This window comes from Bos mutus, chromosome 26 (assembly GCF_027580195.1).
Source record: "Bos mutus isolate GX-2022 chromosome 26, NWIPB_WYAK_1.1, whole genome shotgun sequence".
NCBI classification, from domain to species: Eukaryota; Metazoa; Chordata; class Mammalia; order Artiodactyla; family Bovidae; genus Bos; species Bos mutus.
Window position 1 is genome coordinate 28,767,285 of NC_091642.1, and position 25,719 is coordinate 28,793,003.

At 43.8% G+C, this 25,719-nt stretch overlaps 1 protein-coding gene and 2 pseudogenes across 2 annotated transcripts; 2 read left to right on the forward strand and 1 right to left on the reverse strand.

The window, feature by feature from the left end:
• The first annotated feature begins 1,977 nt into the window (after positions 1 to 1,977).
• Positions 1,978 to 2,959, forward strand: LOC102264998 (vacuolar-sorting protein SNF8 pseudogene; annotated as a pseudogene).
• An 11,045-nt stretch (positions 2,960 to 14,004) lies between these two features.
• Positions 14,005 to 24,163, reverse strand: NOLC1 (nucleolar and coiled-body phosphoprotein 1). Of its 2 annotated transcripts, none has more exons than XM_070363349.1 (13): positions 23,994 to 24,163; positions 21,321 to 21,376; positions 21,086 to 21,213; positions 20,850 to 20,989; positions 20,272 to 20,437; positions 18,416 to 18,534; positions 18,154 to 18,295; positions 17,729 to 17,857; positions 17,311 to 17,421; positions 16,577 to 17,209; positions 16,284 to 16,390; positions 16,019 to 16,111; positions 14,005 to 15,846 (listed from the first exon to the last, which is right to left on the reverse strand). In XM_070363349.1, the coding sequence occupies exons 1-13, from the start codon at positions 24,111 to 24,113 to the stop codon at positions 15,688 to 15,690; spliced, it is 2,103 nt and encodes a 700-aa protein (XP_070219450.1). In that variant the 5' UTR covers positions 24,114 to 24,163; the 3' UTR covers positions 14,005 to 15,687. The 2 variants fall into 2 exon arrangements, with proteins under 2 accessions (XP_070219450.1, XP_005888129.3); XM_005888067.3 differs by having other exon boundaries at positions 21,086 to 21,210; positions 23,994 to 24,162.
• On the forward strand, positions 18,608 to 19,607 carry LOC138985779 (ubiquitin-ribosomal protein eS31 fusion protein-like; annotated as a pseudogene).
• Positions 24,164 to 25,719: the final 1,556 nt, after the last annotated feature.

Below are 25,719 nucleotides of genomic sequence, written 5' to 3' on the forward strand. Positions count from 1 at the left end.
GTTTAAAACAATAATAACAAATGTTGGTTAGAATGTGTAGAAATCATATCTGTTTTTCTCTTGATTTAACTTCAGTTCAGTTCAGTCGCTCAGTCGTGTCCAACTCTTTGCAACTCCATGAATTGCAGCACGCCAGGCCTCCCTGTCCATCACCAACTCCCGGAGTTCAAACTCATGTCCATTGAGGCAGTGATGCCATCCAGCCATCTCATCATCTGTCGTCCCCTTCTCTTCCTGCCCTCAATCCCTCCCAGCACCAGAGACTTTTCCAATGAGTCAACTCTTCGCATGAGGAGTTTCAAAGTATTGGAGTTTCAGCTTTAGCATCAGTCCTTCCAAAGAACATCCAGGACTGATCTCCTTTAGAACGGACTGGTTGGATCTCCTTGTAGTCCAAGGGACTCTCAAGAGTCTTCTCCAACACCATAGTTCAAAAGCATCAATTCTTCAGCACTCAGCTTTCTTCACAGTCCAAATTTCACATCCATACATGACCACTGGAAAAACCATAGCCTTGACTAGACGGACCTTTGTTGGCAAAGTAATGTCTCTGCTTTTGAATATGCTATCTAGATTGGTCATAACTTTCCTTCCAAGGAGTGTCTTTTAATTTCATGGCTGCAATCACCATCTGCTGTGATTTTGGATTTAACTTAAAGTTATGTAATTGTTTCCTCTTCTATTAAATTATAAGTTCCTGGGACAGATCTTAAAAGTATATCTCATTTTGTTGGGCTTCCCTTTATTGCACTTCACAGATCTTGTGTTTTCTACAAATTGAAGACTCATGCGAACTCTACATTTTCAGATGGTGGTTAGCGTGTTTTTGTCAGGTGAGTATATGCTCCTCGGTTCTGTCTCGTCACAACAAAGATTAGGAGTGACGGACATTAAAGCCCTCGGCGTGTCACAGCTCTCGGGTCTTGGACAGACCGTGTTATAGCTCTCAGGTCTCGAATGGACCGTGTTATAGCTCTTAGACAAATTAGTGTTATAGCTCCGTGTTTCAGCTCTATTTTATTTAGATAATAACAGGAAAATCCATCTTCGAGGTGTGAGGGCATGTTGACCCAAAGATGCGAAGACAAGAGCGCCCCAGAGTGCGGGAGAGAGAAGGAGCCCCAGCCCTTTGGCTCCTCTTTTTATGTTTTTCTCTCCCTGGGCCTGTCCTATGTAAATTGGGCCAGCCAGGAGTGTTGTTTGTTTTACCTGAGGTCCTCACTCCGGTCCTCAGACCTTCCTTTGTTCTATTTTCTCGGGCTTTTCTCTTCCTTATCTTTTAGCCACCGCCATTCTGGACTCCTTTTCCCTATTCTAACTACCTAACATTTTAATTAAGGTACATTATTGGGCTCCAAAATCACTGTGGATGGTGACTGCAGCCATGAAATTAAAAGAGGCTTGCTTCTTGGAAGAAAAGCTATGACAAACCTAGACAGAGTATTAAAAAGCAGAGACATCACTTTGCAGCAAAGGTCCGCTTTGCTGCAACTACTGAAGCCCTCACGCCCTAGAGCCTGTGCTCTGCAACGAGAACCCACTGCAGTGAGAAACCTGCTCACTGCAACTAGAGAAAGCTCGTGCACAGCAATGAAGACCCAGTGCAGCCAAAATAAATAAATAAATAAATAATTTTTAAAATGGTTTAAGTATGGGGTAAATATAACTTTTATATGCACCAGAAAACAAAAAATTCATATGACTCACTTTATTGCAATATTTGCTTTATTGCAGTAATCTGGAACTGAGCTCAAAACCTTTGAGGTATACTCTGTATAAAATTTTTAATCTCTAATGATTAACAGATTAAAAACTAACATTGCCATTGTTACAATGTGTAAAAAGATTGGGGATGGGAGGGGAGGGGAGGCAGCTGCTGAACGTTCTGTGACCAAGGAATTTTCATATAATCACACAGGTGTACATTTTGCAACTGATTTGTCTTGGAAGAGTCACAACAAACCTATATTATTCAAGCTAGACATCTGGACATAGGAGTCTTCTCATTACCTGATAGTGTGAGTAGAGATGTATATAATATTCCAGAAGACATTATAACAATACAGTGAGCAGCTACTTTTCTTACTATTGTAGAACACAGAATTTCAGAAATGGTTCACCAATATCTTTTACACCGTGGTTTTCATATCTCCATTTCCAGGTAGGCTGGAAGAAAATGAATAGACAGTTCTCCAAAGAAGGCATACAAGTGGCCAATAAGCACATGAAGAGATGGTCAGTATCATTAGCCATCAGGGAAATACAAATCAAAATAACGGCACCTAAGTCACCAGTGTGAGCTACATCATGTGCGAGGCAGCATTACTACCCCAAAGAAGCTTCAAAACTAACCTGGGGCAATTTGCCAGCAAGCACAAGTAGGACACCCAAAGGAGTCTCAAGTTCCAGATGCAGCTCCAGGACATGTGTGCCACCATTGGGATGGATCCCCTGATTTACGGAAAATGATTTTGGTCTGAGATGCTGGGCATACAGATTATCAAAGTGTGCCTAGCCTTGAAGCACCAGAATGGAAGTTTGAGAACTTTGGAGGAACTGCTACATCAACAGGTTTTATAGGGAAGGGAAAAATTCAATCCAGATGTCAGCCAAGACAACTTGATAAGGGTCATCAAGCAAATAAAGGCCCATGGCACTGGCTTCAGCATTACCCCTGTGGGTGGCACTACCATATTCACTCTGTTCCAGCTGAGCTCAATATGAATTACAAACAATGAGGTGCTAGAGCTGGCAGGGAAGAATGGCTACAGGACCACCAGTGAGACAAAAGCCAGTCTTGAATGGGAGACAGAGTGATAACTACAAGTGCTGGAACACATGCTGATGGCAGGGCTGGCCTGCCTAGCCAGCCTCTACAGCAAACTACTGTCTTCCAGCTCTCTTCACTGACCTCCCCTCTCAGATTACAGCTCAGAAGGCCAGAGAATTCCTCTCCTGAATCTAGGAATGTGGAAGGCAGCACAGCAGGATGCAGGAAGGAGAGAGCGAGCAGCTATTGACTGGTGAATAAAACCTGAACCAGGAATTACCTGACTGTCCAGTGGTTAGAACCCAGTGCTTTCACTGCTGAGGTCCAGGTTCTACCCCTTGTCATCCGAGAACTAAGATCCCACAAGCCATATAGCACAAACGGAGAAAAAAAAAAATTCTGAACAATTTTGCTTAAAAAAAAAATAGAATAAATAAAACAGATTCAGAAATTTTAATGGTGATGGAACAAACAAGAACATAAAAGCTGCTACTATAAATATGCTTTATATCTTCAAAAAGATAGAGGAAAACCTGACCAAGATAATTAAAGAAGTGGAAGATAAAGGAAAGATCCAAATGAAACCTCTAGATATGAAAAACGTAGTATCTGAAATGGAAAATACACTGGATGGAATAAAAGCAGATGCTGAAGATTGGTGATTAGAAGAAACAGAAATAGAAACTAAGCAAGGTGAAGTACAGAGACAGAAAAAAATGAACAGAATACCATTTGTGTATGGACTAATATTAAGCAGACTGACATATATGTAATATCTCAAGAGGATCCCATTAAGAGAGAAGATGCATGAAAAAAGGCTTAGAAAAAAATATTTAAAGACAAAATGACCATAAATTTTCCAAATTTGCTGAAAGCTATAAAATTCATGGATCCAAGAAGCTTAATGAATCCCAAGCTGAATAAACCTGGGGAAAACCACATCATATTATGTCACAATAAAATTTCTGAAACCACTGACAAAGAGAAAACATTAAAAGCAGCCAGAGAAAAAAGACATATTTCTTACAAAAGAATCAATATACGAATGACATAGAATTCTTATCAGAAATTATACAAACCAGATCTTACACAAAAACCCAAATGAATTTTTTGGCCAACCCAATATATTTTACCCCAATAAGAAAATTAAAGGAAAAAGAACTATTTTTTTAAGACAAAGATGAGAAAATTCATCACTGGGATTTTGATGAATGACAAAATTACTGGTCTAAAAGAAATACGAAAGGAAGTTCTCACTGCTTCCAAATGATACCATGTGGAAATGTGGATCTACACAACATAATGAAAAGTGTCAGAAATAGTAAATATGAGTAAACATAAAATACACTTAATATTTAATCTCTTCAAAAGATAATTGGTTCTTTAAAGCAAAAATTACAACAGGATTTATAGTACATGTAAAAGAAAAATGTATGATCACAGTAGCACAAAAGAGGAAAAAAATTACTGCTGTACTGTTTTATAGTATACATGAAGTGATACATTATTTGAAGGTAGACTGATATTTAAAGATTGTATTTTATAGGGAATTCCCTGGTGACCAGGTGGTTAGGACTGTGCACTTTCACTGTCCTGGCCAAGCTTCAATCCCTGGTCAGGAAACTAAGATCAAAGTTCCCCCCTAAGCCATACAAGATGACCAAAAAAAAAAAAAATCTATTTTATAAACTGTAGAGCAACAACTAAAGAAATAAAGATACAACTAATAAGCCAATAATGAAGACAAAATAGAATCACAAAAAAATTCAATCTGAAAGAAATCAGGGAGACAATAAAAAAGGAACAAAGAGAAGATTGGGCAAATAGGAAGTAACTGAAAGATGGTAGTTTCAAACTCAATCATGTTGATAATTACATTAACTTTAAATGTAGTAAACACCCCAATCAAAAGGCAAGGAAGGTCAGATTGGATTCAAAAACCAAAACCAAAACTATAGAGTTTCTTGTCTATAAGAAACTCACTTAAATATAAAGAAACATATGGTTAAAAGTAAAAAGATGAGAGAATGTATATTATACAAATAAGAACCAAATGAAAGTCAGAACGGCTATATTAAAAATAAGAAATAGACAAATCTGCAATTATAGTTGGAGATTTTAGCACTTTTCCCTAAGTAACTGATAGTAAAGCTAGACAGAAAATCAGTAATAATATAAATTTGAAGAACACTATCAACCAATTTGATTTTTTAAATTCTTATTTATTTCTCTTTAGCTGTGCTGTCTTCACTGCTGTACAGGCTTTTTTCTAGTTGTGGCAAGCAGGGGCTACTCTCCATTTGCAGTGCGTGGGCTTCCCTTATTGCAGAGCACAGGCTCTAGGGTGCACAGGCTTCAGGAGTTTCCACTCCTGGGCTCTAGAGCACAGTCTCAATAGTTGTGGCACAAGGGCTTACTGTAGAACATACTGTTCTGCAGTATGTGGGATCTTTCCAGATCAGGGATGGAACCTGTGTCTTCTGCACTGGCAGGCAGATTTTTTACTACTGAGCCAGCAGGGAAGCCCCATCAATTTGATTTTAGTGACATTTATGGAACATCACCAACTCCAAACACATTATTCTCAAGTGCGCATGAATCATTTACCAAGAAAGACTATGTGCATATTTGTGGTAAATTGCTTTAGTTGTAACTGACTCTTTGTGACCTCATGGACCGAAGCCAGCCAGGCTCTTCTGTCCACGGGATTCTCCAGGCAAGAATACTGGAGTGGGTTGCCATGCCCTCCTCCAGGGGAATCTTCCCAATCCAGGGATAGAACACATTGGTTAAGTCTCTTGCATTGGCAGGCAGGTTCTTTACTACTAGCACCAGCTGGGAAGCCCCAGGTAGACTATAATCTAGGCCATAAGACAAATCTGAATAAATACAGTTTGGCAATGTGTTATAAAACTAAACTTTCTCTTAATCATACAATTTGGCACTCATGCTCCTTGGTATTTATCCAAATGAGTTGAAAACTTATGTCTACATAAAAACCTGCACATAAATGTTTACACACTTGAACTTAGCCAAAAGGCCAAGAAGCAACTGCACGTAAGTATTTATAGCAGCTTTATTCATAATTACCCAAACTTTGAAATAACCAAGATATCCTTCAACACATAAATAGGAAAAAAAAAACCAGTGGCACATCCATATAATGACTATTATTCAGCAATAAAAGGAATGAGCTATCAAACCGTGACAAGATATGGAATAAACTTGAATGTATTTTACTAAGTGAAAGAAGCCAGCTCAAAAGTCTACATACTGTATGAGTCAAACTATTTGACAATTCAGAAAAGGTAAAACCACAGAGACAGTACAAAAATCAGTGTTGCCAGGGGTAGGTAGGAAAGAGGGAAGAATGGAAAGAACACAGAGAATTTTTAGGGCAATTAAGCTACTCTGTATGAATAACTTAAGGTGGCATCTCTTGTCACAGAGCACAGGCTCTAGGCGCTCAGGCTTCAGTAGTTGCGACTTGTGGACTCAGTAACCGTGGTGCATGGCCTTCAGTTACTCTGTGACATGTGGAGTCTTTCTAGACCAGGAATCAAACCCATGTCTCCTGCAATGGCTGGTGGATTCTTATCAACTGTACCCCCAGGAAAGTTCTGACATTTTTTTAATTGGCGTTCTTGGACTTGAATTGTTTTTTAAATTGGAGTATAGTTGCTGTAGCCCACAAATTGCATGGTGTGGCAAAAACAATTTTTTTGGAAAGAAATAGAGGTATATATTTTGAAAGTTGCAGGAGATTTTAAGAGTAATTAAGATAAAATATGCATTTAAAAAATATATTTTGAAAACAGAGGGAGTCATAGTAAATGAGGTAAAGTATGCATCCAAAGAATAGCAAGGAGAAATAAGAAAGCCTTCCTTAGTGATCAATGCAAAGAAATAGAGGAAAACAATAGAATGGGAAAGACTAGAGATCTCTTCAAGAAAATTAGAGATACCAAGGGAACATTTCATGCAAAGATGGCACAAAAAAGGACAAAAACAGTATAGATCTAACAGAAGGAAAAGATATTTAGAAGAGGTGGAAAGAATACACAGAACTATACAAAAAAGATCTTCAGGACCCAGATAACCATGATGGTGTGATCACTCACCTAGAGCAAGACATCCTGGAATACGAAGTCAAGTGGGCGTTAGGAAGCATCACTATGAACAAAGCTAGTGGAGGTGATGGAATTCCAGTTGAGCTATTTCAAATCCTAAAACATGATGCTGTGAATGTGCTGCATTCAATATGCCAACAAATTTGGAAAACTCAGCAATGGCCACAGGACTGGAAAAGATCAGTTTTCATTCCAATCCCAAAGAAAGGTAATGCCAAGGAAAGTTCAAACTACCACACAATTGTACTCATCCCACATGCTAGCAAAGTAATACTGAAAATTCTCCAAGTGAGGCTTCAACAGTACATGAACTGAGAACTCAAGATGGTCAAACTGGATTTAGAAAAGGCAGAGGAACCAGAGATCAAATTGCCAGCATCTGTTGGGATGAAGAAAAAGCAAGAGAATTCCAGAAAAACATCTACTTCAGCTTTATTGACTATGCCAAAGCCTTTGACTATGTGGATCACAACAAACTGTGAAAAATTCTTAAAGAGATGGGAATACAAGACAGACCACCTTACCTGCCTCTTGAGAAGTCTATATGCAGGTCAAGAAGCAACAGTTAGAATCTGACATTGAACATCGGACTGGTTCCAAATTGGGAAAGAGTACATCAAGGCTGTATATTGTCACCCTGCTTATTTACCTTATAATGCAGAGTACATCATGTGAAATGCTGGGCTGGATGAAGCACAAGCTGGAATCAAGATTGCCAGGAGAAATATCAATAACCTCGGATACCCAAATGACAACACCCTTGTGGCAGAAAGTGAAGAGGAACTAGAAAGCCTCTTGATGAAAGTGAAAGAGGAGAGTGAAAAAGCTTGCTTAAAACTCAACATTAAAAAAAATGAAGATCATGGCATCTGGTCCCATCACTTCATGGCAAATAGATGGGGAAACAATGGAAACAGTGACAGACTTTATTTTCTTGGGCTCTAAAACCATTGCAGATGGTGACTGCAGCCATGAAATTAAAAAAACTCTTGTTTCTTGGAAGAAAAGCTATGCCCAACCTAGACAGCGTATTAAAAGCAGAGACAAAGGGCCATCTAGTCAAAGCTATGGTTTTTCCAATAGTCATGTATGGCTGTGAGAGTTGGACCATAAAGAAGGCTGAGCACTGAAGAAATGATGCTTTTGAACTGTGATGTTGGAGAAGACGCTTGAGAGTCCCTTGGACTGCAAGGAGATCCAGACAGTCAATCCTAAAGGAAATCAGTCCTGAATATTCATTGGAAGAACTGATGCTGAAACTGAAGCTCCTGTACTTTGGCCACCTGATTTGAAGAACTAACTCATTGGAAAAGCCCCTGATGCTGGGAAAGATTGAAGGCAGAAGAAGGGGATAACAGAGGAAGAGATGGTTGGATGGCATCACCGACTTGATGAACATGAGTTTGAGTGAGCTCCGGGAGTTGGTGATGGACAGAGAAGTCTGGCGTGCTACAGTCCATGGGGTTGCAAACAACTGGACATGACTGAGCAACTGAACTGAACTGATGCATCTGAAAGGAATACTTTTTCGTGAATATTTCTTTGAAAAGAAAGGAAGTCCAGAGACTTCCCTGGTGGTCCAGTGGTTAAGACTTTACATTCGCAATGAAGGGGGCACAGGTTTGATCCCTGGCCAGAAATTAAGATCCAGAATGTTGCCCAGTGCAGCACAACTCCCCACCCCCTGCCAAAAAAAAAAAAAAACAAACAAGAAAGAAAGGAAGTCCTAGCGTTATATTCTAAGTGTTCAGCATAATGAAATATGACCTAGGAGTTTCTTCAATTAGGGGATTGGCAGATTCCCCTCATCAGACTATTTTCATAGACCTCACCCTTCCTGTAATAGGTCACATTTATAGTCACACCCAGATCTCTAAACTGAGATAGGAGTGGAGTTATTATTTGAAGTCAGAACAGCTGTCAACAGCTCTGCACACCATCAGCTTTTGTTTCAACTGCTATCGCTGGCCTGCTGGCTATTGCTTGGCTGGCTGCTGTCACCCTGTTGCCCACAGGCCAATGCCCACATTGCAGCCAATTAATCATCATGGGGCTCAGCTCCTGCTGACCTCGTCTTTTCTTCAGTTTCATGGCTGCCTGACTGGCCACTACCTCAGCAGCTGCAGTTGCTGCCAATCTCCTCTGACCTGCCAATCTTTAGTTCTCAAAACTCTCTGGACAAAGGTAATTTTTCTATTACAACCAGATGGGATTCCCAAAGCAAGGATTTGAGATCCTAAAGACTCAGGATATCAACTATATCTCAATTAAAAAAAAAAAAAAAGACCCAGGATGCTCCTTGACACTACAGATCCCTCTTCACTGAACATACAGATTCTCTGAGAGGCCATCAGAAAGTGTTAGGCTTCCTGACCACTACAGAGCCATATAGTCCATGCAGTCTAGAAACACCAGCAAAGAGACATTATATCAGGAATTCTTCCATAGGAAGATAATAAATACTATCATCTCTGTTTTCAGACTTTGTGGACATCCTATATACAGACTGGAACCACTGCCCTGAATGAAATCCAGTTCTGTTCTCCCATCCAGTCCACTCCAGCAGATTCCAGAAAACAATGTATCTTTCAAGGTTTCCAGTCATTCTCTTTTTTCAGAAACCCTCAGGCCATCTGGCAGCTCATATTTGAATTCTAAATATGGGTCAGGTTCCAGTTCTCACCTTCCAGGACTCCTCAGTTCAGTTCAGTCAGACTCCTCAGTTCAGTTGCTCAGTTGTGTCTGACTGTTTGTGACCCTATGGACTGTAGCACACCAGGCTTCTCTGTCACCAACTCCCGAAGTTCACTCAAACTCATGTTCATCAAGTCGGTGATGCCATCCAACCATCTCTTCCTCTGTTGTCCCCTTCTCCTGCCTTCAATCTTTCCCAGCATCAGGGGCTTTTCCAATGAGTTAGTTCTTCAAATCAGGTGGCCAGAGTACGGAAGCTTCAGTTTCAGCATCAGTTCTTCCAATGAATATTCAGGACTGATTTCCTTTAGGATTGACTGTCTGGATCTCCTTGCAGTCCAAGGGACTCTCAAGCGTCTTCTCCAACATCACAGTTCAAAAGCATCAATTCTTCAGTGCTCAGCCTTCTTTATGGTCCAACTCTCACAGCCATACATGACTATTGGAAAAACCATAGCTTTGACTAGATGGACCTTTGTCCCTGTTTTTTAATATGCTGTCTAGGTTGATCATAGGTCCTTTAATTTTATGGCTGCAGGACTCCTAGGCCTCTGCATATCTCATGTTTCAGTACCAACATCCCAGGACCCTTTAAAAAGCCCAGTAGTAATGAGTTGATTGGCTGTAATCTATAGAATTGTGGTGTTGGAGAAGACTCTTGAGAGTCCCTTGGACTACAAGGAGATCAAACCAGTCAATCCTAAAATAAATCAGTCTTGACTACTCATCAGAAGGAACTGATGCTGAAACTGAAACTCCAATAATATTTTGGCCACCTGATGTGAAGAACTGACTGACTGGTAAAACCCTGATGCTAGGAAAGACTGAAGGCAGGAGAAGGGCATGACAGATGAGATGGTTGGATGGCATCACTGACTCAATGGACATGAGTTTGAACAAGCTCTGGGAGATGGTGAAGGACAGAGAAGCCTGGCGTGCTGCATGCAGTCCATGGGGTCAGAGTTGGACACGACTGAGCGACTGAACTGAACTGAAGCTTCAACTAGAGTCTAGATTCCTATAGAGTGCAAGCACCCCACCTACTGGCCTCTTCAGTAACTGCAGACAGCGTAAGCCAGCTCTGCATGGTGCTGCTGCTGCTGCTAAGTCACTTCAGTCATGTCCGACTCTGTGCGACCCCATAGACAGCAACCCACCAGGCTTCCCCGTCCCTGGGATTCTCCAGACAAGAACACTGGAGTGGGTTGCCATTTCCTTCTCCAATGCATGAAAGTGAAAAGTCAAAGTGAAGTCGCTCAGTCGTGTCCAACTCTAGCAACCCTATGGACTGCAGCCTACCAGGCTCCTCCATCCATGGGATTTTCTAGTCATAAGTACTGGAGTGGGGTGCCATTGCCTTCTCCGCTGCATGGTGCAGGGGGTGGGAACTGTTGTTGGCAGGGATTTTGCTTTCACTGCAGCTGTGTTGGGCTTCCCAGGTGATGCTAGTGGTAAAGAATCTGACTGTCAAGTAGGAGACAAAGCTCAATCCTTGAGTTGGTCAGATCACCTAGAGTAGGAAATGGCAACCCACTCCAGTATTCTTGCCTGGAAAATTCTACAGACAGAGGAGCCTGGCAGGCCACAGTCCATGGGGTTGCAGAGTCGGAAATGACTGAAGTGACTTAGCACACAGCTGTGTGAGTGCCTGGTGCACTGAATTGGACTGGCAAGGCCCTAACAAAATCATGTGAACAAAGTAAAGTACTAATCCCTGACTTGGGTATAAAAGGTCATTGCTACTGAATCCTCAGTAAGGTTATCTTGCCGTACTTACCATACACCCTCCAACTGATCCATCTTCAAGGCTCTCTTCTCCCATTGGAAACACTTCCTCTTCCTTGCATATGTGTTCTTCACACCTGGCTGCTGCTACTCTCCTCAGAATTCTGGACCAAGGCTGGTCAAGTCTTTTCTTACTTGTCCCCCTGGGGGTACTGTGCTGGCCCTTGGTGAAAGGACTCAGCATGATGTACCGAACTGTTTCCATCCCTGGCTTCCCTTATTAGACACAGCTCTCAGGGAGTTCTATGGCTGTACATAATAGGTACTCAGTGTTGGATACAGATGAACTTTTAGAGAGATCTGAGCTCTTGTCTCACATGTGCCACTAAGCTGCAAGTTTTTATCAACCCTAAGCAAATAATAAATCCCAGCAGTTCTCAAAATTTTGCCTCGAGAGGTATCTGGCAATATCTGGAACCATTTTTGGTTGTCCAAACTAAGGGATGCTACTGGTATCTAGAGGGCAGAGGCCAGGGATGCTGGTACACATGCTTCAACACACAGTACAGCTCTCCATAAAGAATTACCTGGCCTCAAATAATACGGTTGAGACACCATGATCTAGTTAATATTCACTTAACAGGGTTTGGGGCTTACTTGATAGCTCAGTTGGTAAAGAATCCACCTGCAATGCAGGAGACCCCAGTTTGATTCCCGGGTCGGTAAGAACCTCTGGAGAAGGGATAGGCACTCCAGTATTCTTGGGCTTCCCTTGTGGCTCAGCTGGTAAAGAATCTGCCTGCAATGTGGAAGACCTGGGTTCGATCCCTGGGTTGGGAAGATCCCCTGGAGAAGAGAAAGGCTACCCACTTCAGTATTCTGGCCTAGAGAATTCCATGGACTATGTAGTCCATGGGGTCACAAAGAGTTGGCAATGACTGAGTGACTTTCACTAACAGGGTTGAGTGACAGTGAGGATATAACCTGTGAAACATAAAGGCACGGAAAGATGTTGGAAAGTCTTCCGCCTTGTGTCCATGTGAAGGACACTGCAGAGGAGCATGAGCTATCATGTGTGCGACTCACTGAACATGTGGATTTCAGCCACACTGCCAGAACCCATCAGCAACAGGTGGGAATTCAGGTCCCTGAAACTAAACAATGAAATGGATAAATTATATCATACGTGGTACATACGATGGAGTGCAGCCTTGGAAAAGATCCTGCTACATGCTACAACATGAGTAAACCTGATAACATCACGCTAAGTGCAGAAGGACATAAAACTCTGCTATCACTCGTACGAACTATCTAGTCAAGATCAGTCATCTGTTGCACTACAATGTCAATATACTGCCACATGCCACAACATGAGCCAACCCGAAGACATCATGCTAAGTGGAAAAGGACAAATAAAGTCTGCTTGTACTCATATGAACTATCTGGTCAAAATCATAGCAATCTGTTGTACTACATGTTAATATACTTAACACTACTGAACCATACACTTAAAACTGATTAAGATGGCAATTTAAATGTTTTTTACCACAATTTAAAAAAACTGAGCATGGTCATTTATCCAAGTGGCAAAAGTCAATTTGGTTAAGTGTTGGCAAGAGGGTAAGCTAAAAGGTACTTTAAGTGTTGTTGGAACTACAAGTTGTTACAGTGGTTTTGGAGGATAGTGATGAATAAACTAAAAGTACATAGCCTTTGACCCAACACTCTTAGGAATACTTCCTATAAAAATACCCACACAAATACTCACATACAATTGTCTCATGTATAAAATATCCACTGCAGCACTATTTAGAATAACAAAATACAAAAACAACCCAAACAGCTACCAATAAGATACTAGCTAAAACAATCTGAGCTATTTCCATACAATGGGGTACCATGCAGCCATTAAAAATGAGCTCTAAAGTTATGAGACACCGCATATAGCGAGCTTCTCCATGTGTGAGGAGAAACGGGAGAGGATATGCAGAGAAATTCTGGAAAGAGAAAAGAAACAAGTCCTAGAAAACATGGATAAAATGGAAATTTAAATTTTTACCTTATACTACTAGATCTAGTAAGTACATTTGAAAATAAAAGCATAAAAGGAAGAAAAATTATCTACTCGTTTCTTTTCAAATAGTCTTTAGATCAGTGGTTTTCAGGTCTCTTCAGCATCACCTGCCTGGGAGCTTAAAAAAAATTCAAACTCCCAGAATCCACCAGAGAGCACTAGGATCTGACTCAATTGGTCAGCAGATGGGTCCCAGGACATCGGTGTTTTCAAAAGATCCCCAGATAGTCCTAACTTTCAGCCAGTGTTGTGAAATTACTGATTTAGCCAGGGCTTAAGCAAACTGTAAAACATGACAGGAAACACTATATCCTTTGTGATCACATAGTCTGTCACTTGTTTTTTTGAGCCCTTTAAAAAATGTAAAAGCCATTCTTAGCTCCTGGTCAACTGGATCCAGTCCATGGCCCATTTTGCCAACCACCAGTTTTAGACCACCCAAAGGCTGGACTTACAGCCTGAACAAGATACCATGACACAAGGTACAGTCAGGAAGGTAGAGTCCACAGTGAGCCTCCAGAGGTCTGAACCCTAGCCCTCTAACTGGCACCCAAGTTGTTCTGAGTAGGAGGTAGGAGGGCTTTGGATTCACACTAGTAAAACTCCCAAAACACATATAAACCATTCAGTTTATTATTTTGTAGTTAAGATATAGAACTTTCAAAAAAAAAAAAAAAGATATAGAACTTTCACCATGCAGACTTTATACGTATGTCAGCATACTTTCTTCCTAGCGGCAGTTACACAGAAAACCAGGTTATCAGGTTACTTGTAACCCAAACAAGGGGAGGCTAACCTTAACTTAGGGCTTCCCTGGTGGCTCAGACAGTAAAGCGTTTGTCTGAAATGTAGGAGACCCGGGTTCGATCCCTGGGTTGGGAAGATCCCCTGGAGAAGGAAATGGCAACCCACTCCAGTATTCTTGCCTGGAAAATCCCATGGACAGTAATTTACACCTCATCTATAAAGTTAGGGCACGCATTCCCAACACAGGGACAGCCCAGCACCAGAGAACTTGGGAGAGACTGGAGAACTCAACTTTCCTCCTCACTTGCTTTGTGAGCACTGCCAACGTTAATCTCCTACAGTTCTACAATCAGCCTGCATGCCCCAAGAGCCATATCTCTGCTCACAGGCTTTTTATTGTTTACTGACAGTAAGGTTCTAAAGGGAGCATATGAGTTCCTCCCATGTACCAACTACAAGACACAATAACCCTGTTAGAATGCTCTCCCAACCCCACTCTAACTCAAGTAATACCAGATAAAATGCTTTGTAAAGGTTCTTCTATTAGTGTATACGTAGGTTACCTATAAATTCACCTGACTAATGTAACCTAATTCCTACTGAGGTTTTTCATTATAGATTTCTTCCTTCACTTTCTTGATCAGTGACTCCCAAACATGTAACAAGTTAATCAAACTATTTTGTGTCACCACACTACCAAGACAGAAATACCAAGTGATATGTGCTTTTCAGATTAAATTTTGCGCTTTAAAATGTAAAAAAACTGAGAAGATATAGTCCTCAGAAGCCAATCAAAAATTATCTTTGAACAATAAAAAAGTTTATGCTTTTAAATTAATAAACATATATTGCAAACATTATGTGATAATAAAAATACAAAAAATATGCAGACTGACCCCAGGGCATTCACACATTAGAATTTTGTCTGAAATAAAACAATGACTTTTATCCTCCAAAGTAGGTAAGTCCATGCTGGCTGAAGATTTCAGTCCTAGACCCCATAAATGAGGTACACAGTTCATGCTTAACAGATACATACATTAACAATGGTTAATGTTAACTGCCCCTCATCAGGGCTCTGATGGGTAGGAAGGATGAAAAGTGGACACCAGCACTCACATAGGCAGAGTTCTCCAATTATAAAAATTCTTACATGTGACCTTTACCAAGTCTTGGGAGATAGCTAAGATTTTAATCTGTGGGAACCCACCTCTGAAAACCACAACAAAAATCAATAAGAAATGATTTAATAGGAAATATACAAATTTCTCAGTATGAAGACTTTCACAGAACATGGAGGGAATGACAACTAAAATTGTTCTTAAAAATGAACACTCTTTGTCCTTGCTACCCAACACTCAAAAAACAAATCTGTACAAAACCACGAACACAAAAAAGGACCTTAGAGGGTGTTACAGTGCAGAGTCTTCAGACCTATTCTAGACTGCTCTCTTCACCAAGACCCTCCCCTGATAGAGCCTAGGATTCCCAGGTCCACTGAGGACGTTGAGTGGGCACACCCTTGCTGTGCCATAGACGGCCCATGGTCACTCGCTGTCAAACTTAACAGAGTTGACTTGGACAGAGATGGAGCCTCCCCGGTAGCTGCCCCGCTTCTTCTTGGTTTTCTCGTGCCGGAAGGATTTGCCTTTGGTGAACTTCAGAACCTGATTGGCTCGCTCCCCCCAGTCTCCAGCTGCACCCCGCTGGTAAGCAGAAAGAGGTGGTTAGCGCACAGAAGGGCAACCCCAGGGCCCTGTCATTTCTTGCTCCAAGCAACTCAAACTCAGAGAACCTATCAACCAGGACCAAACGCTGTACTCTCTCCCACCCCACCCCACCCCCTCAAGGATGGTGAAGACCCCTCATTTTCCTCACCTTGGCATCAAAGGAATTGTCTGCCACTCGAGCATCCACCTCGATCTCCTCTTCCCTGATCCTTCGGAATGGGGAGGATGCCCTTCGTTCTCCCTGGGGAAGAATGGAGTAGGAAATTCAGGATGGAGCAGTCATGGAACAAAAAGGCCCTCCTGAGCTACACACTAGAGTGTGTGTGCCACGCCAGGCAAAGAGCTGTCCAGATGATCTGCAGTTTTTGTCTACTCTAAAAGCTGGCTCCTGAGAGGAAAACAAGACAACCTACCTTCTTCCTTTTAGGAAATGTGTTGGGGGTCTGAGGCTTTATCTTCTTTGCTGGAGGAGTCTCTGCCTCCTTAGCAGCCTCATTCTTCTTCTTCTTCTTTTCTGAACCTACAGAACAGAAAGCCAGGCTCAGGAAACCAGTTTCCTATCCCCTCCTCCCAGGCTCCCACACTTGAGGGCCTCCAACCAACTGGAAGCTGGTCAGGGGCTTTGGCTTCCTAATCCACTCCTCTAGAGTACAGCCCATTCTGGTTTAGGGGACAAACCCAGGAGGCAGGTTTTTTGGATACAGACCTGGCTTAGCAACCGCCACTGCTGCCTTTTTCTTCTCTTCCTCCTCCTCGTTGCTGCCCCTGTCTGCTTTTCCATTCTGGGCAGTCAGTGCAGAGGTGCCATTGGCCTTGGTGGCCTGCAGTCTTGGAGTGCCCTTGCCCTTGGGCTCCTCCTCCTCCTCACTGGAGTCATCAGAGGAACAACTGCTGCTGCTCTCGGCCTTTGCTTTCTTCCCGGAGGCTGGTTTGGAAGGGGCTACGGCTCCTACCTCCTTCCGTGGCTTTTTAGCTGGGGGTTTAGGCGTCTTCTCTTCTTCCTCTTCCTCACTGCTGGAGCTGTCTGAATCCGAGCTGCTGCCCCCAGCACCCTGAGAGCTCTGCTTGGCAGGCAAAGACAGGGCTGCTTTGACTGTCGCCTTGGACTTAGGGGTGGCTACAGTCTTCGTCTCCTCCTCGTCACTAGAACTGCTCTCCTCCTCACTGGAGCTGCTGTCAGCCTTTCTGGTTAGAGGCTTCTGGACACTGCCCGCAGCCTGCTTGGGAGTGGCGGCTAACTTAGCTGCAGGCTGCTTGGGAGTGGCGGCTGGTTTACTTGAGGGATTCTTGGTGGTACCAGCTGGCTTGGCAGGAGCTTCATCCTCAGAACTGTCGGAGTCTAGACAGGGAGGTTAGAGTGAATAGGTCCCCGAATCAGGCTAAAGGGGGCCCTTGGAGCTACCATCGCCCTGAGGGCCTCCTATACTACACCGTCCTTACCCGAGCTGTCTGAAGAGCTCTCTGCTGCCTTCTTTGCTGGAGCTGCTTTAGTAGCTGCCTTGGCGATGACTGCCTTAGCTGGAGGTTTCTTTTCTTCCTCAGAACTTGAATCTTGAGAGAAGCAATGGCATTAGGCTGGGTCCAGAGTCCCACCAGAGGCAAGTAAAAGAAGTGTAGGGAGTTCCCTGGTGTCCTAGTGATTAGGACTCTGGGCTTTCACTTCCATGGCCCGGGTTCGATCTCTGGTCAGGGAACTGAGACCTCCGCAAGACATGTGACACAGCCAAAAACAACAAGGATGCAAAGACCCACACAGAGCATCAGCCCTGTGGTGCTTCAGAGAAAAGCAGAAGGGAACAGAAGCATCTCCTTCCCTACTCCTCACACACTTCCAGACCCACCACGGGAGATGACTCACCAGACTCATCGCTGCTCTCCTCGCTGCTCTCCACAGTCTGCTGCTTCTCTGCAGCTTTCTTGGGGGAATGAGTTCCCAGGGACTTCTTGGGTGGGGGAACAGAAGGCGGGGGGACTGAGCTATAGGGACCTGTTTAAAAGGGACAGTGTGATAAAATATGTACACAAATCTTTTGATACCACTTCCTTCTAGAAATGGAGCTTAATTCCCTTTCCCTTGAGGGTGGGCTAGGATTAGTGACTCTTTCCTAACAGACTAGGTCAAGGACGATGGCATGCCATTTCTGAGTCACAAAAGGCAACTTTTGGCTTTCTCCTTTCTCTGGGACAGGCCAGCTGTCAGGCCAAGGTCCACGTGGTGACTGCAGAGGACCTCCTGCCTTTGGGCCCTCATCAGTGGTAGCTTGACTCCCCGTGTCCAGTCACCTGGTTTTTTCTTCATGGGCTTTTTCTTCTGCTCCTCTTCCTCTTCCTCACTGGAGGAGTCCTCACTGCTGGAACTCTTTTGGGCAGGTGCGGCAGCCATTTTCACTGGAGCCTTAGCCACAACTTGCTTTTTAGGTATGGTCTACATCACACAGAGAAAATCAATTACCACGGGAAAATGTTGACCCAACCACTCCTGCCAGGAAATGGAGGACTTCCACCCCCTTGTCCCCTCTTCCCTGGTAGAAATTAAGGCCTATACCTTCTTAGAGATGGCTACTGCCTTTTCCTCCTCTGAGTCATCATCACTGCTGCTGCTGCTGCTGCTGCTTCTAGCTGCTTTGCCGTTGGCGACTTTAGGTGCTGGCCGAGCTGATGTACCTAAGAAAACAGAAATAACGTGAGTGTAAAGACAGTTTTCAGACCCGCCACCTTCAGTGGCACTGCTGCCAAGATGCAGATTTTCATGAAGATCCTGAGGAGAATGACCATCACTCTTGAGGTCAAACCCTCAGCTACTACAGAAAATGAAGGGCCAAAATCCAGGATAAAAAATAATTCTTCCTGACTAGTAAAGATTGATCTCTGCTGGCAAGCAACTAGAACATGGATGTACTTTTGACTATAAAATTCAAAAGGAGTCTACATTTCACCTTACTGGTGGGACTTCATGATGGTGCTAAGAAAGGAAGAATTCTTACGTAAGTCCCAAGAACAAGCGTAAGAGAAGGAAGACGAAGCTAGGTGGCTGTCTGAAATACCATAAGGTGGATGCGAATACCCTTCAGATGATAGCTGGGCTCGAGTTTTTACAGCCAATCACTCTGACATACATTATTGTGGCAAATGTTGTCTGATCTATTGTTTCAACAAACTGTAAGACAGGTAATTGTATACTCATTAAAAACAGACATGAGCTGGATTTCCCTGGTGGTCCAGTGGTTAAGAATATACCTGCCAGCCTTCCTTCATGGCTCTGTGGTAAAAAAAACCACAACAAAAAAAAACCCACCTACCAATGCAGAAGACACAGGTTCAACCCCTGGTCTGGGAAGATCCCATATCCCTTGGGACAACTAATCCTGGGTGCCACAACTATTGAGCCCACACAACTGAAGCCCCAACACTCTACAGCCTATGCTCTGCAATAGGAGAAGCCACCACAGTAAAAAGCCTGTACATCACAACAAGGGAGCAGCCTCCATTCACCTCAACTACAGAAAGCCCATACACACAGCAAAGATCTAGTACACCCAAAAATAAATAAAGAAAAATATTTTTTAAACAGACATGAACTGGGACTTCCCTGGTGGTCCAGTGGCTAAGATTCCATGCTCTCAATGTAGGGAGCTGGGGGTTTGATCCCTGGTCAGGGAACTAGATCCCACATGCGCCAACTAAGATCTGGTGCAGCCAAATAAATAAAATAAATATTAAAAAAAAAAAAAAAAGAACATGAATTAATGAACATCAAAAGAAAGGAGTATCAAGATATTAAAGGGCTATAAAAGTCTCCTCCTATTAGCTTGGAACTTAGGAGTCTGTCAATTCTCTTGCCTTCGGAGCAAGCATAAAGGAGAAGGCTGTGGTTTACTGTATTACCAAAGGATAAATTTCCTGCCCAAGTTCAGAAATAAACCTGTCTTCCAAAAAATTTTATGATGCAAATCATTTGAATATGCCCTCTGAAGTCTTTTAAACATGTTTCCCCTCATTGCCCACTATTTCTATAGTTGAAAAAAATGAAAGTGTTAGTTGCTACTCAGACATGTCTGACTCTTTGCAACCCCATGGACTGTAGCCTGCCAGGCTCCTCTATCTATGGGGATTCTTCAGGCAAGCCTACTGGAGTGGGTAACTATTCCCTTCTCCAGTGGATCTTCATGACCCAGGTATCAAACCTGGGTCTCCTGCATTGCAGGCAGATTCTTTACTGTCTGAGCCACCAGGGAAGCCATTTCTGTAGTTACCAGTCCCTAATTTAAAAAAATGACACCAGTCCATACCTCTAGTTCAACAACCAGTGCCATTTCATCACTGTGGTGAATGAGGAATTTTCACACCAGTCCCCAGAGCAACCTGGTCCCCAGCCCAGCCTCTTGGGAACAAAAACAATACCTGGTTTGGGTGGGGCTTTAGCCTGAGTTTTCACTGCCACAGGTGTTGTCTTTGGCTTCTGATTCTTTGGTGGCTCGTCCTCTGAGCTTGAGTCAGAATCGGAATCAGAGCTCTCAGCCTTCTTAGGAGGAGCTTTGACTGTCTTGGCCTGTGGCTTAACTCCCTTCTGTAAGAAAAGCCAGGAGAATCAGCAAGAGTTTTAGGGCACCCCAAGGACATCTTAAGATACAAAAGCAAACTCCCTAGGTGCTCCCTTTTTTAGGCATTGTTCCTGACATTCCCTGTTTAGAGCTCCCTGCACCTGTCCACAAAACATCTTTTGCTCTTGGAGTCCCTGACAGTGTCCCAGAGAAACCCAATACTGTCAGGGATGCAGAATGGACTGAATTTCCTCTAGATTCAGGGTTCAACTTTTACCTTACAAAATCCTTTCCAAACCTCGTATTTCTACAACCTCTCTGAAAGACCTTGTAATAATCTGCTGTTGTATAACCAGCACCACCAGGCTAAAAGCCAAGATTTTAGGTTTCTTCTTTCCAATCCCTTAAGCAATTCCTTTCCTCCCCAAAGCTGCAAACCTCAACAGGCTTTTTCTTTTTGTCTCTTTCCTCCTCCTCATCACTGGATTCTTCACTGCTGCTGCTGCTGCTGCTCTCGGATGCTTTGACTGCAGCCTTTCCAGGATGCTGAAGCAGACTGGCCTGCTTGGCAGGTACAGCTGAACAAAAATACGGGTCCCAGTAAGAATCAGCCGTTTAGTACTGGGAGACTACAAATCCTCTTCCTGGAACCACAACTCCCTGCTGGGTCTTACCAGCTTTCTTAGCTGGAGGCCCCTGGTTTTCCTCCTCACTGCTGTCGTCACTGCTGTCACTGGATGAAGTCTTCTTAGCCACTGGTCCATTTGCCTGTAACTTCCGCTTTGGAGCCTTGGTGGACCTGCTGAGGCAGATTAGGCTAACTTCTGGGGAACAGGACCTTCTCAAACCAAATACAACCCAGCCTACTCACGAGAAGAAAACAGCCACACTGGCAAAGAAAAGACTTACTTGAGCCAGAAACTATAGATATCCAAGAGGGAAGTGGCGTTGGCATCCTGCTGGGTCTAGAAGAGAAAAGAGAGAGAAAGCAGGGTAAGAAAGTTTTATCCTGGTTATTCTGTGGGAGTTCAAATTTTGTGTTACTCTCTCATTAAAAGTCACTTATTTTGTCTGCTCTATCTGGTATTTACATCTCTGAAGGTTTCTCCTACTTGCATAAATTAGGAGAAAAATCTATTTATGTATTTCCAAATTTTTGATAGCAAAAAAGGGTTATTCCTGTAGTTTCTGGCATCATCTATTCCCCTGCCTGTCAATCCTATTTATCAAAGCCTTTAAAAACATGCAGTCCATTAAAAACACTGCTTTATTCTAGCAGTGTACTATCCAGGAATTTATCCTTACCCATGAAACAAACACCTACACAGGAAGATGTTTGCTGCAACCTGGTTTATAATTCCAAACCACTGGAAATCAACCATCAAGAGAAGATTAGTAAAAATCTATGCTAATTATTCTGGAGAAGGCAATGCACCCCACTCCAGTACTCTTGCCTGGAAAGTCCCATGGACGGAGGAGCCTGGTGGGCTGCAGTCCATGGGGTCACGAAGAGTAGGACACGACTGAGTGACTTCACTTTCACTTTTCACTTTCATGCACTGGAGAAGGAAATGGCAACCCACTCCAGTGTTCTTGCCTGGAGAATCCCAGGGACGAGGGAGCCTGGTGGGCTGACATCTACGGGATCGTGCAGAGTCGGACACGACTGAAGCGACTTAGCAGCAGCAACATGCTAATTATTCAGTGCAGAACATTCAGCTGTTAATTACACTGCTTATGAATTATGAGTTGGTGTCCAAAAAAAAGGCAAGGCGTTACAGTATATACAAGAGTACAGGCTCAAAGTTAGATGAGGTGTGAAACTTACTTCTGCCGGTTAGTAATGCCTGACCCTGAGTAAATCACTTGATCTCTCTAATACTGTTTTTCTTCCCTGTAAGATAGATAATACTATACAGCACTAAGTTGGTGAGAGAATGAGATAATGCATATAAGGGGCTTAGCATCTGGCCCTTAGTATGCCCTCCACAAAGATTAGCTTTTGTCACATAAAAAAGATTTCTGATTCTGAAAGGCCCAATTCCATCCAGCAGGATGTGGAAACACTCTCTGCAGCCTCTAACAGTCAATTCAAAACAGTTCCAGTATGAAAGCAGCTCTATCAGATCACATGTGGCAGGCTGTCTCAGCTTAAGGAAGCCCTTTGAGGCTGATCTGACTTATAACTTGTGTAACCTGATTCTACCACAAAGAACAAGCCTATCTTCTTAGTCAAAGACTAAGACCACTAAGGACTACCATATGAGGTTCCCTGGTGGCTCAGATTGTGAAGAATATGCCTGCAATGCAGGAGACTCAGGTTTGATCCCTGGGTCGGAAAGATCCCCTGGAGAAGGGAATGGCAACCCACTCCAGTATTCTTGCCTGGAGAATCCCACAGACAGAGAAGCCTGGCAGCCTAGAGTCCATGGACTAACAAAGAGTCATATACCACTAACACTTTCACTTTTAAGGACTACCACATCACTCCACTCTATCTTCAAGGTGTTTTCTTGTGCAGTCTTGTCTGCTCTCCTTGAGATGGAGATTCCAAACCTTTCACATTCCTGGTCATCTTCCTTTTACTTGTTTTTAGAACATCCTAAGATACCATAACCAAGATAACAATTTCCACTCATTGATGCTTTCTGAGCACCAGGCACTGATATTGCCACTTTGCACAGATCGTGTTATTAAAACTCACAAAAATCCTATAAAGTGAATGATGACATGCTCATAGAAGTAGAAACAGATTCAAAGAGATTAAGCAAGCTGCCAGGATCATACACTTTTAAAGTGGCAGAGATTGTTCCCAAACCTAGACTTGTCTGATGCTCGAAGTCAAAGATTCCAAACTGCTTGGTAATTATGATGCTCAACCCTGCTTCTACTCCCGTTCATTTTTTTCTTTAGTAACAAAAATCCCAGCTTTCATTAACGGCTTCCCCGTGGCTCAGACGGTAAAGAATCTGCCCGCATGCGGGAGACCCGATTAGAGCTCTGGGTCTGGAAGATCCTTCGGAGTAGGGAAAGGCTACCCACTCCAGTATTCTTTCCTGGAGAATTCCATGGACAGAGGACCCTGGCGGGCTTCTCCATGGGACTGCAGAGTCGGACACGACTCAGCGACTAACACTTTCACTGTTTTTCAGCTTTCATTATTTCTAAAGCAATTCTGTTTGAGTCCTGGGTAAATTCGTTTCAGAGTTAAACTCAAGTCACGCTTGGCACTCCCAACATAAAAGCCCAATTAAGGTACCAGGAGCCTCTAATGCCTCCGGTGGGACAAGGCGCTCCCGCCCGGTCGGATTCTGCTAGCTACGTGACCTAGGCCACGAGGGTCCCACGCTGCCACCGCCTCACCTCTCACCAGAAAAAAGCAAGACTCAGCGCTAAGTAGTCAGACCTCGTGGAAGTGATGCCAAGACTCCAAGCTTTCCGCCAACCGCCGAGAGCTCGACACAAAGACCTGGCAGTCTCTGGCGGACCCCGCAGACCTCCCTACCTGCAGACCTAAGCATGTCAGGGCCCGCAGCCCTGTGGTGATCCCACCCCAGCCCATGATCCAAGCCCCGCACTCACAGCGCCTGTTGCCTTGACGAATTTATTGGCCACGCTCGAGAGCTGGTTATCTCGCAGAAAGCCGAGCACGAGGGGATACAGGTCGCTGGGAACCACGCGGCGTAAGCCGGCGTCCGCCATCCTCCGGGTAATACGCGTCACTACCGTCGCGGACGCACACGACTCAAGAAACCGGAAGAGGCGGGCTAGGGGAGGATCCCGGCAACGTCCTCGCGCCGCGCGGGGCACGCCGGAAGGGGCGGGCGCACTCTCGGAGACAGGGTAAAGGCGAAATCCATGAACGCTTTCCGGTCCCACGAGTGTCGCCATCTTGGAAGGGCGGAGCCCGCCGTTCTGCTTTGTGAAGGCGGAGCCCTGACGTCAGAGGTCACGCCCTTGGTGGCGGCGGGAAAGCTTCAGACTTCCCGCGCCTTGCCTGCCTTCTGGAGCCACCTTTCTCAGTGCAGCAGTTACCCGCGCCGCTAGCATTCAGGTATCAGAGTAAGGCGTGGGTCGGCGGGCCTGAGCTGACCTTGAATTTTCTAAACTTGGTCACATATCCCACCGTCTCCTATTCGCTCTGCCAGTGGATTCCCACTCTTCTCCATCTTCACTTCAAAACCCTGGAAGGCCCTTTCTCAAAATACCACCCCAATCTCTGCACTCCCAACTCCATTACCGAGGGCCCTTCAGATTATCTGTGGTAGTGGTGAGGTGCTGATCTTCAAAACTGTCCACCTCAATCTTGACTTGCCCATGAGACAAGTCTACCCTCCCTTATTTACACAGCTTCAGATCAGCTTCATGAAGGGAAAAAGGGGATGTGCAATAAACCCGAGCAGCAGCAGCAATCTCTTCAAACGGATAATCCTGAAAATAACCCTTCTACCTCCTGGGTCACAGTCCACACTATGAATCCTCCCTGTGGAAGAACTAGAAAACCCCTCAACTGCCTCTCTCTTTGTCATGAGTACTCAGATTTATCAATCAATGCCCAGGCCAATCAAGTTAATTTCAAGTTCTCCATATTTCAGTTCACAGTAGCAGATAGCACCCTGTCTACTACCCCTGGACTATTTCTCTTTCATGCCCCTCCCGGAGGTAAGGGTTCACTTTCTCAAAGGACACACTTATTTGCCATTCTCAAAATAGGCATTCCCCTGTCCTTGGTATAATTCCTCCTTGTCCCTCTTTCCCAAAGGTCTATTCACCTGCATGCATTCTTTAAATATCTGAGCACCTGCTGAATGCCAAGCATTGTGCTCAAGCTATGGTACACACAAGCCTCAGTTTCAAAAACCTGTATTTACAACAGGTGTGAACTTCCTCTGGGTCCCTGATACTCAAATTCTTTGCCGGACCAATGGCACCACGCTCGTTGGAAATGCAGAACCTCAAGGCCCACCCCATAACTCAGAATCTGCATTTTTAAAAGATCTACAGATTTAGCTACCCTTTCAAAGTCTGAGAAGCACTGCCCTAGATGACTGATTTCACCTACTAGACTCCTGAAGAGCAGTTTCAAGTCCAGTAGGATTCAGCACCTAACCGAAGAGGGGTCCTAGGAATCAAATGGAAGTAGGAATGTCCCTGTTGGGTTCAGAGAGGAAAAGTGATTTCTCTGGCACCAGCACCATAGAAAAAAGCACAACAGCACTTGGCAGTTCTCTCTAGTTCATGTTTATTAGTCTGCACTGGGGGAACCCCTCAACCCCATCCATCTTACACAGGAATGCAAGTTAATGTG